The 12468-nt window shown below is 44.3% G+C and overlaps 1 protein-coding gene across 3 annotated transcripts in view; it reads right to left on the reverse strand.

The window, feature by feature from the left end:
- The window catches only part of tgfb3 (transforming growth factor, beta 3), a 72544-nt gene that overhangs the window by 33814 nt on the left and 26262 nt on the right, over positions 1–12468 (reverse strand). For all 3 annotated transcript variants that reach the window (XR_009644947.1, XM_060828612.1, XM_060828610.1), the window contains exon 3: positions 776–905. Coding sequence is in view for 2 of the 3 variants with exons in the window: in XM_060828612.1 (XP_060684595.1) it covers positions 776–905 (130 nt within the window). In the remaining variant the exon portion in view is untranslated. The remainder of the gene's footprint in view (positions 1–775; positions 906–12468) is intronic.

Consider the following 12468-nt stretch of genomic DNA (forward strand, 5'->3'; position numbering starts at 1 on the left):
TGACCTATTACTTTCTCCCCCACCTTCATCTACCTATCACATTCCCAGCTACCTTATCCCCAGCCCCACCCCCCTCCCATTTATCTCTCAGCCCCCTTGGCCCACAAGCCTCATTCAGGATGAAGAGCTTATGCCTGCAATGTCGATTCTCCTGCTCCTCGGAAGCTGCCTGACCTGCTGTGCTTTTCCAGCACCACACTCTCGAATCTGATCTCAAGCATCTGCAGTCCTCACTTTCTCCTAGTTGATTATAACCTGGTGTCATGTGACTTATGACTTTAAAAACCAATCCAATGCTGACCCAATATTATCCATCACAATCTCAATATGATCTGACACAGTGCTCCTAAAAACCACCAAAGGCCTAAATGAAAGGAAACATCATCCAACATAACCTAGATATGATCCAATATCATCGAGGAGAAAGTGAGGACTGCAGATGCTGGAGATCAGAGCTGAAAATGTGTTGCTGGAAAAGCGCAGCAGGTCAGGCAGCATCCAAGGAGCAGGAGAATCAACATTTCGGGTATGAGCCCTTCTTCCTGAAGGGGTCATGCCCTTCATTCCTGAATACATTCCTGAAGAAGGGCTCATGCCCGAAACGTCAATTCTCCTGCTCCTTGGATGCTGCCTGACCTGCTGCGCTTTTCCAGCAACACATTTTCAGCTCTGATCCAACATCATCCAACTTCAATTGTCAAGAATGAGACTCGTGAACACTTTTTTCGTTAATGATATCTGTTTGATTTTCTCAATATGCTGATGTAACACTCACCTCTGTTAATTAGCCATTCCTTCACACTCTCAGTGACATCAAACGAGACCCACTCGCTGATACCCTTTGTAAGGACCACTTTCCCTGCAATGTATCGCTGCTTGGCAATGTGATCATCAGGCTTCAGAATCTGAAACACCAACAGTGAACATTGGCTGAGATTGTTCTCATCAGTGTGCGGCCCTTCCATACACTGCAAGTTTCCTCATCCCCCTGTGCCTTGATGTTGATTTGCCTTCTCCTTTCTCTGGTACTCTAGACCCCTAGCTGGGTTTCCTCATTCTTCTCCTGTTTTTGTTGGTGCACTCCAGATGCTCCCACACATCCCTGGCCCCCCTCCCAGCATTTCCTTTCTCTGGTTTCCGGGCCTAGTTACCAGGTGCCTTACTTTCCTCTCCCACAATACTTCCCAGATTTGGGTCCCCTCTCTCCCTTTGCTGGTCAGTTAACTGATCCTTACTGCTGTAGCTCAGTCAGGTCAAACGTTTCATTGGTTGTTCCTCACATCACTGACTTGCTCCGATTTCCTGGGTCTGGGTCAGGACACTGGGCCCAATGCCATTCTTCCCTGACCTCCTCCTGACCAAGGTCATTTACATGATGAAAGCTGGTCCATGAGAAGAATCTTCAGTAGCATGCTTGAGATGTTGGTGCTCAGTCTGCAACTGGAAGATCTTGAGATAAGATTCCCTACAGAATGGAAACAAGCCCTTCGGCCCAACAAGTCCACACTGACCCTCTGAAGAATAACCCAACAAGACCTTTTCCCTACCCTATATTTACCCCAGAATAATGAGCCTCATGCTATGGGCAATTTAGCACGGCCAATTCACCTGGACCTGCACATCTTTTTGTATTGCAGGAGAAAACTCACACTGACACGGGGAGAATGTGCAAACTCCAAACAGACAGTTGCCTGAAGCAGGAATTGAATCCGGGTCCCTGGTGCTGTGAGGCAGCAGTGCTAACCGTTGAGCCACCTTGCCATCCTGTTTTTCTTTCCCATAACTAATAACCATGATCAGCTAATAACTGTTAATCAGTAAAATAACTGTTTGAAGTTGCCCAAAGTCTCTATTAGTGGTTCCCCCAGTTAGGCATGTTCCTGGAACCCAGTTGGTATAACACACTTAGTTGAGCTCTTTTGCAGCAAGCAGCAAGCTGAGCTTAACGAGAAGCCCCGGGAGTTTTCCTGTTGGCTAGTTTGTTTGGTGAGTTTGGTAAGGTCACTATCTGCGCTGAGCTGGGTTGTCAGCAAGGTGTTTAACAAGCGTTAATAAGCATCAGCTGGACACTCACTGCTGTCTCTCGAGACTTTCACCACCCCATTTGAGAAAGGGCTACAAGATTAGATTAGATTAGATTACTTACAGTGTGGAAACAGGCCCCCCGGCCCAACAAGTCCACACCGACCCGCCGAAGCACAACCCACCCATACCCCTACATTTACCCCTTACCTAACACTACGGGCAATTTAGCATGGCCAATTCACCTGACCTGCACAACTTTGGACTGTGGGAGGAAACCGGAGCACCCGGAGGAAACCCACGCAGACATGGGGAGAACGTGCAAACTCCACACAGTCAGTCGCCTGAGTCGGGAATTGAACCCGGGTGAAGATGTGGTGAGATGATCTCAATATTGAGATGGGCCTTACTGAACACCATGCTGACTCTACCACTCACTTCACCATCACCCAGAGCCTGGGAAGATCCCATTCAAGGGTGGTTGTTTCTCACTGGATCCGGGCATTGCTTTCCCAGCACTGTAACCTGTTTACTGTTACCATTTCAGAAATAGCTCATTCAGCTTTCTGTCATAGCCAGCCTCTCTGCCAACAGATATTGTGAGGATGTGGTGGTACAGTGAATGTCAAATGACTAGTAATCCAGCAACCCAGGATAATGCTGTGAGGACACAGGTTCGATTCCTACCCTGGCAGATGGTAACATCTGAATTTACTAACGATATGGACTAAAATACAAGACTAATAATAACCATGTAATCACTGTCAATTGTTGTAAACACCTCCCTTTTCGGGAAGGAATCTGCTACCTTTACCTGGTCTGGCCTACATGTGACTCCAGACCCACAACAATGTGGTTAACTCGGAACTGCCCCACGGGTGAGCAATAATCACTGGCATGGGCAGTGACTCTGTCATTGTGTGAACAATTGCAGATGACAGCAATATTGGAAGGAGGTTACCTGAGGGTACAGCAAGATCTTGATCAGATGGGCTGAATGGGCCAAGGAGTGGCAAATGGTGTTTAACATCGATAAATGTGAGATGATGCATTTTGGAAAGGCAAATCAGAGCAGGACTTATACACTTAATGGTAAGGTCCTGGGGGGTGTTGCTAAACAAAGAGACCTTGGATTGCAGGTTCATAGCTCCCTGAAAGTGGAGTTGCAAATAAATAGGATAGTGAAGAAGGAGTTTAGTATGCTTTCCTTTATTGGTCAGAGTATTGAGTAAAGGGGTTAGGAGGGCATGTTGCAGATGTACAGGACATTGGTTAGGCCACTATTGGAAACCTGCATGCAGGTTTGGTCTCCCTCCTATAGGAAGGATGTTGTGAAACTTGAAAGGGTTCAGAAAAGATTTACAATGATGTTGCCAGAGTTGGAAAATTTGAGCTATTGGGAGAGGTTGAAGAGGCTGGGGGTATTTTCCCGGAGCGTCGGAGGCTGAGGGGTGACCTTATAAATCATGAGGGGCATGGATAGGGTAAATGGTCACGGTCATTTCCCTGGGGTGGGTGTGTCCCAAACTGCAGCGCATTGGTTTAGGGTGAGAGGGGACAGAAACCTAAGGGGCAACTTTTTCACACAGAGGGTGGTGCCAGAGGAAGTGGTGAAGGCTGGTACAATTACAACATTTAAAAAGCATCTAGATGTGTAAATGAATAGGAGGGGTTTAGAGGGATAAGAAAAGACTTAAAAAAATAAAAACATTGTTCTCTTACTTGTAGACAAAGGATGCTTGACAGTCATTTTAAATCAAAAAGACTACATTGAGAAAGCAGACGCACTACTTGCAGATACCAACACTTACCAACAAGTGGCGATAGATCTGGCCCTACAACTAGAGAACCGAATCACAGCCCTACTCAAAAAACTTCAGAAATCTGGAGAAATAAATAAGACCGACTTCCAAAAAATGAAACCAGACAGATCCAACACACCATGCTTCTACAGATTACCCAAAATTCACAACCCCCCCCCCCCCCCACCTCAGACCCATAGCTCACTACCTGGAACACCAACTTACAGACTGGCCAAGGAGCTACGCCAAAGACTAAAACACTTAGAAGGCTCACGCCACTCCATCCACTCCACCCAAGAATTCCTGAAGGCCATCAAAGACACTAAGATAGAAGAGGATGAAATAATGGTCTCCTTTGATGTAACAGCCCTGTTCACATCCACCAACATCAACCTGGCCAAGGAAACACTGACTACACTATTAGAAGACCCAAAGACATATACATCAAACACCATCAACTTCATCAGCAAGGACAACATCATCAAGCTAGTGGACCTATGCCTTACCACCCACTTCACCTTCAACCACAAAACCTACAGACAAACCAATGGAACACCCATGGGATCTCCGATATCAGGGTTCTTAGCAGAGGCAGTAATGCAGAGTCTCGAACAAACAGCTCTGCCAACCATCCAAATGGAACTTTGGGTCCGTTACGTGGATGACACCTTTGTCAGCACTAAACAAAACAAATTAGAGGAAACCTTCAAGACCATCAATAATTCCCTTACTGGCATAAAATTCACTAAAGAGGAGGAAAACAACAACAAACTGCCATTCCTAGATGTCACAGTAGCGCGAACATCCAATGGGGAACTTCAAACCAGCATCTAAAGGAAAACAACACATACAGACCAAATATTGAACTACAGAAGCAATCATCCCAAAACCCACAAACAAAGCTGCGTCAGAACATTATTTCAGTGAGCCACCACACACTGCAGCACAGAGGGACTATGCAGACCAGAGGAAAATCACCATTCCAGTGTATTCAAAATGACCAGGTACCCAATGTACACAGTCCACTGATTTCTCAGCAATAAACCCAAACAAGCAGACAAAACACATCCAGAAACCCTCGCCACTCTCCCCTACATCAAAGACATCTCAGAAATGACTGCCAGAATACTCAGAGCCTTTGGCATCATGGTAGCCCACAAACCCACCAACACACTAAAACAGCAGCTAATGAACTTGAAAGACCCTATGCAGAAAACAAGCAAAACTAATATCATTCACAAAATACCTTGTAACAAACACTACATTGGACAAACACCCAGAAAACTAGCCACCAGGATACATGAATATCAATCCACCACAAAAAGACATGACCCTCTCTCACTAGTATCCTCACATACGGATAAGGAAGGACACCACTTCGACTGGGACATCACATCCATCCAAGGACAAGCCAAACAGAGACATGCATGAGAATTCCTAGAAGCATGGCATTCCAACCAGAACTCTATCAACAAACACATCGAGTTAGACCTCATCTACGACCCCGTGAGAAAAAGAACAGGAAATGACATCACCAACCCAAAGAAGCCCAAACATATAAATAGGAAGCAGGAATCATCAGCAGTGCTTCGCCCAGAAGCCCACTGAGGATGTTATCTAGTAGGGTGACGAAACATCTGGAAATGAACCTTCCAGCTCAATGAGCAAACCTACATCCATATGGGCCAAGTGCTGGCAAATGGGACTAGAATTAATTAGGATATGTGATTGGCATAGACAAGTTGGACCAAAGGGTCTGTTTCTGCGCTGTACATCTCTATGAGTTTATGACTCCAAATCTTTTATAAAAACCACCCGAGGTGACTAGTGATTATAATAATTGGGGCTGTTTATCTGGTCTAATCAGAGAGCCCTGGCTTAGAGATATAAACAGAGTGTCATGGGTTCTGTTCACTCTGAGAGCTGGTTCTTAGGGAGCTGGATCAGTGTCAACGGCTCTCCCCCTGTGTAAATAAAGGGGGACTTGGTGACGGGATACCAGCCTCTCTATGTGGAAATAATGCATTATTTTATCCAGGCAAATGACATTGGGGCAGATGAAAAGAAGAAAGTAATTCTCCTGACAGCTTATGGACCTGCAGCTTTTTCAATTATTAGGAGCCTAACATTTCCAAAGGCACTAGATACAGAAATCTTTTAGGAGTTGATGGAATAGGTGAAAGAATATTACAAAGCTAAGCCGCCTTCAATTCTGACCTGCTATCAGTTTTACTCAGCAGAGAACGAGGGGAATCTGTTTCAGGATTATTGACGAAGTTAAGATGACTAACAGAGGCATATGACTTTGGTTTAATCCTTAATGAGATGCTGAGAGACCATTTGGTGTGAGGGATTGATAATGCAACCGTACAAAAGCACCTACAAGCTGAAGCCCAACTAGACTTCAAACACTCACTATCACTATACCAGTGCGATTATATTAGTGATTGTGGGCGGCACTGTGGCACAGTGGTTAGCACTGCTGCCTCACAGCGCCAGAGACACGGGTTCAATTCCAGCCTCAGACGACTCTCTGTGTGGAGTTTGCACGTTCTCCCTGTGTCTGCGTGGGTTTCCTCTGGGTGCTCCGGTTTCCTCCCACAGTCCAAAAATGTGCAGGTTAGGTGAATTGGCCATTCTAAGTTGCCCGTTGTGTTAGGTGAAGGGGTAAATGTAAGAGTATGGGTCTGGGTGGCATACGCTTCGGCGGGTCGGCGTGGACTTGTTGGGCCGAAGGGCCTGCTTCCACACTGTAAGTAGTCTAATCTAAACTGGCTTTGTCATTAGAAAATGCAGCAAGTGGAGCATCTGAGTTACAGGGTATTCCAATGGAAGTGGACACACTCACCAATCCGAATGAGCTTGGGGCACACCATTTGAGTGAAAGCATAGCCTCCCTTAGGTCATATCCTGAACAGAGGGACTCTAGGTCTGTCCACAGCAAAACCCCAAAACAAAGCCAAGCCTCGGCCAAATGGTCAAACTTTACTTCAGGATCCAGCCAACAATCCGTGATAGTTGATGCCGAAATGTGGGCTCGAGACAGCAAGAGTCTCAGTAAGCCTGAATTGAGTAAGATGACTCATAGGTCGGTATCCAGGAGAGTGCACACCCTGGAAACACCACCCACACCTGGTTTGGAATAGTTTAAATTGCTTGGTAACATCCAAATCAGAACCAATCAAAATAAGTATCTGGTTAAGTGGTGACCAGATTGGGTGGAGGTCAGTACCGGTGCGATTATATCAGTGATTGTGGAACCAGTCTTTACTAAAGTTCATTCTGGACTCCAACCCTGAAGTTTGCTTAAGACAACAGATAGGCTGAGAACGTTTACAAGTTAAGGGTACAATTCTAGTCCTGGCCCCACCTGAGAAGCAGCTGGTTCAGTTCCTACTCAGTGTCATAAAAGGCTGGGGTCCAAGCCTGATGGGGTGAAATTGGTTGGCAAAGATTCACATGGAATACAGGGAGAACTAGTGATTTAGATATAAAACTGGCTCAAAGGTGGAGACAGAGGGTGGTGGTGGAGGGTTGCTTTTCAGACTGGAGGCCTGTGACCAGTGGAGTGCCACAAGGATCGGTGCTGGATCCACTCTTTTTGTCATTTTTATAAATGATTTGGATCTGAACATAGGAAGTATAGTTAGTAAGTTTGCAGGTGACACCAAAATTAAAGGTGTAGTGGACAGCGAAGAGGGTTACCTCAGATTACAACAGGATCTTGATCAGATGGACCAATGGGCTTAGGAGTGGCAGATGGAGTTTAATTTAGATAAATGCAAGGTGCTGCATTTTGGAAAGGCAAATATTAGCAGGACTTATACACTTAATGGTAAGGTCCTAGGGAGTGTCGCTGAACAAAGAGACGTTGGAGTGCAGGTTCATAGCTCCTTGAAAATGGAGTCACAGGTAGATAGGATAGTGAAGAAGGCATTTAGTACGCTTTTCTTTATTGGTCAGTGCATTGAATATAGAAATTGGGAGGTCATGTTATGGTTGTACAGGACAATGGTTCGGCCACTTTGGAATATTGTGTTTGATTCTGGTCTCCCTGCTATAGGAAAGATGATGTGAAACTTGAAAGGGTTCAGAAAAGATTTACAAGGATGTTGCCAGAGGAAGTGGTGGAGGCTGGTACAATGACAACATTGAAAAGGCATCTGGATGGGTATATGCACAGGAAGGGTTTGGAGGGATATGGGCCAAATGCTGGCAAATGGGACTAGATTAATTGCGAATATCTGGTTGGCATGGACGGGTTGGACCAAAGGGTCTGTTTCTGTGCTGTACATCTCTGTGACTCCATGACCTTGATTAGTTCAACATGTTTCAATTAGAAAATGATTGCCTGAGTGAACTCCTAATTAAACAGCCAGACGTTTCTCAGGAAGGTCTAGGGATGGTCAAATGGGCCAAGGCCACCTTGCATATTGACCAAGAAGCAATTCCATGATTCTGCAACGCCCACCCAGGGCAAAAGCAGAAGCAGAAATTGGAAGGCTGGAGAGTGAAGGAAAGATCAAACCAGTCCAGCTTACCGTATGGGCAACACCGGTCGTATTGATTGTGAAGGACAACAGGTCAGTTCACCCTTGTAGGGATTTTAAACAAATGGTAAACCACTTTTCACAGCTGGATAAATACCCAGTCCCTCACAGAGAGGAATTAGATACAAAGTTAGTGGAGGGAGCTGTCCTTCACAAATATGGACCTGCAATTGAGATTAAATGCAGATTCCCAGTATAGCATGCAACAACTGTTATCCATTCGTGTTTTTACCAATATACCAGACTGCCTTTTGGGTTACATCAGTCTGTGCCATTTTCCAGCTGATGATGGCAAACATTTTACAAATTGTTACAATCTAGTGATTGTAACAAGGGCAGCCAGGTGGGCCTCATAGAATATGAGTTCCCTGATTGGGGCTGTTAATCTGGTCGAATCAGAGAGCCCTGGCTGACCGACGTTCTGTTCAATCTAAGAGCAGGCTCTGAGGGAGCTGGATCAGTGTCAGGTATTCATACTTGTAAATAAAGGGTGACTTGGCAATGAGATATCAGTCTCTGTGAAGTTATTTCAGTGACCACCTGGTTTACAAATATATGAATTAGATTTATAGAATCCATACAGTGTGGAAGCAGACCATTCAGCCTATTGAGTCAATACCAACCCTGACGGTATCCCACCAAGACCCAACCGCCCTACCATATCCCTGTGACCCTGTATTTCCCATGGTCAATCCACTTAATCTGCACATCGTTGAACTGCGAGGAAAGTGGTGTATCCAGAGGAAACTCACACAAACACAGGGGGAATGTGCAAACTCCACACAGACAGTGGCTGGAATCAAACCCAGGTTCATGACATATGAGGCACCGGCACTAACCACTGAGACACTGTGCAGTCCCAATTAGGCTAAGCAGGTCATTTAGTCTATTAAATCTTTTCTTCCATACAAGGAGATCACAGGGTGACATGGTGAAGAGGGCACTACAAGAATACTGAGAGGCTGTGGATGCTGACTGCAGTACCGAGGTTCCTTATCCCTCAACCCAGTCTTTACTCAGAGGTTAGTAGGGGCATGGAATGGCCTGCCTGTAACAGTAGTAGACTCGACAACTTTAAGGGCATTTAAATGGTCATTGGATAAACATATGGATGAAAATGGAATAGTGCAGGTTAGATGGACTTCAGATTGGTTTCACAGGTTAGCACAACATCGAGGGCTGAAGGGCCTGTACTGCGCTGTAATGTTCTATGTTCTGCACTCTCTCTCTCTCTCTCTCTTTCCAGTGTTCACAACTATCCTATAATGGGGCACCCAGAATTGTACACAATGTTCCTGCTGCGGTTTAACAAGTATATTGAGTATTTCAGCGTAACCACCTGGTTCCTGTAATCTGTTCCCCTTTTTAAAAGGTTCTATGCTTTATTAACTGCTCTCTCTATTGGTCCTGCTGCTTCCAATGCCTTCTGCACAGATTCACTCATATCTCGCTGGTCCTTCACTCTCTTTAGAATAGAATTCTGTATTGTGTCTCTGCATGCGCTGCTGACATAAGTGTATCACCTCATACTTCATTGACTCTCTCCACCAACCTGTCAGTGTTCTTTCGGAGTTCCGCACTAAATTCCATACAGTTTACAATTCCTCCAGGTTTTGTGTCATCCACGACCTTGGAAACTGTCCCCATCACACCAAAATCCAAATCATTCAAGTCTATCAGGAAAAACAAGCGTCCCATACCTGAACCCTGGGAAACTCCACCACAAACCTTCCTCCAACTGTGGTTAACCAGTAAAGTTAAGCAGAGCATCAGATTGAAAGAAAAAATACACAACGAACCAAAGATTAGTGGTAAACCAAAAGATTAGGAATGTTATAAAAACCAACAAAAGACAACCAAAAAAATAAAAGAGTGATGAGGAAAGGGTAAACTTGGAAGAAATATCAAGATGGCAAGAACTTCTTTAAATATATAAAAAAGAGAGTGTCCAAAGACAACACACAGACTGAGACTGGGGAAATGAAAATGGGGAACCAGGAAATGGCAGAGAGGTTGAATAAATATTTTACATCAGTCTTCATAGTCGAGGGCATTAATAGCAGCCAAAATTTATGAAATATTCAAGGGAAAAAGGAGGAAATGAAATACAAACAATAGTTATCACTAGTGGAACAAGTACTTTAAAAACAAATGGATCAGATAGGATGTATTCTAGGATGTTAAAGGAAGACGTAGTGGATACATGGTAGAAATCTTCCAGGAGCCCGTAGATTCTGAGAAAAGTCCCAGAGATTGGAAAAATGCCAGTGTAACACCTTGCTTAAAAAGGGAAGAAAACTTTAAAAAAACACAGTAACTATAGGCCAGTTCAGTTTTTGGGAAAATGTTCGGGTCTGAAATAAAGGCTGTAATAGCAGAGCAACTATAAGTACACAATATCATTCAGCAGAGTCAGCATGGCTTCATGAACAGGAAATCATGTCTGAGACATTTACTAATATTCTTTAAAGAGCTAACAAGCAGTTTAGATAAAGCAGTAGATGTACTATATTTGAATTTTCAGCAAGTATTGAAAAGGTACCACATGTTAGGCTATTCAGTAACATGTTGGGATATTAGCATGGACAGAGGATTGATTGACTAATAGAAGCCAGGGAGTTGGAATAAAGGAAGGGGGAGCATTTTCAGAATGGAAATCTGTAACTACTGAAGTGCCACCGGGATCAGAACTGGGGCCACAATTATTTATGTTATATTCATGAAAGAGGAAAGTGAATATACTATTGTCAAGTTTGCAGATGAAACAAAAATAGGTGGCAAGTGGTGACAATCACAGAAAGAATCTGCAGATGGATATAGACAGGTTAAGGAAGTGAACAAACATTTGGTAGATGGAATATAATATGGGGAAATGTGATGTTATACACTTTGTCAGGAAGAATATAGGAATTGAAAATTATTTAAATGGGGAAAGACTGCAGAAAGTTATAGCACAGAGGAATTTGAGAATCCTCAACCATGAATCAGAAAAAGCTATCATCCAAATTCAGTGGGTAATAGGGAAGGCAAATGGAACGTTGGCCTTTATTTCAAAGGGAATGGAGTAGAAAAGTAGGGAGGTTTTGCTACATATATAAAGGGCAACAGTCAAACCACAGCTGGAATACTAGTAGGGCACAGGATGATGTCTTCACAGACTTTGCAGAGGCATTTGACAAGGTCCCCCTTGATCGGCTGGCTCAGAGGTTGAGTCACCTGGGATCCACGGTGAGTTGGTATGTTGGATACAGAATTGGCTTGGTCATAGGAGACAGAGGACAGCTATGGAAGGGTGTTTTTCTGACGAGAGATCTGTGCCAGTGGTATTGCGCAGGACCAATAGTGGAACCTCTGTTTTGGAGGGAAATGTAGGTGATCTGATTAGTAAGTTTGCAGATGACACAAAAATTGGTGGAATTGTGGGTAAGAGGAAGGATATCAAAGGATAGGATACAGATCATTGGAAAATTAAGTGGAGAAGTGGCAGATGGAGTTTAATCTGGACAAATGTGATGTGATGCATTTTGGGTACTCAAAGAGGAAAGTATCCCGTAAATGACAGGACCCATTGATATACAGAGGGATCCTGGGATGCAAGTCCACAGTTTCCTGAAAGTGGCATCACAAGTGGATAAGGTGGTACAGAAGGCATATGGCATACTTACCTTCATTGGTCGGGGCATTGAGTATAAAAGTTGGCAAATCATGGTACATCTGTACAAGGCTTTAGTTAGACCACATTTGGAGTATTGTGTGCAGTTCTGGTCTCTACACTATAGGAAGGATGTGGAGGTTTGGAGAGGGTGTGGAAGGGGTTTCCCAGGATGTTGCCTGGATTGGAGTGTATTAGCTATAAGGAGAAGTTGGACAAACTTGGATTGTTTTTGTTAGAGTGTTGGAGGCTGAGGTGTGTGACCTGATAGAAGTTTATAAAATGATGAGAGGTATGAAAAGGGGATTGTCGGAATCTTTTACCCAGGGTAGGAATGTCAAATACTAGGGGCATGGGTCTAGAGGGGGAAAGTTTTAAGGTAATCTCTGAGGGAAGGGTTTTACACAGCAGGTAGTTGGGTCCCTGGAACATGCTGCCAGGG

Source organism: Hemiscyllium ocellatum, chromosome 8, assembly GCF_020745735.1.
Source record: "Hemiscyllium ocellatum isolate sHemOce1 chromosome 8, sHemOce1.pat.X.cur, whole genome shotgun sequence".
Lineage (NCBI taxonomy): Eukaryota > Metazoa > Chordata > Chondrichthyes > Orectolobiformes > Hemiscylliidae > Hemiscyllium > Hemiscyllium ocellatum.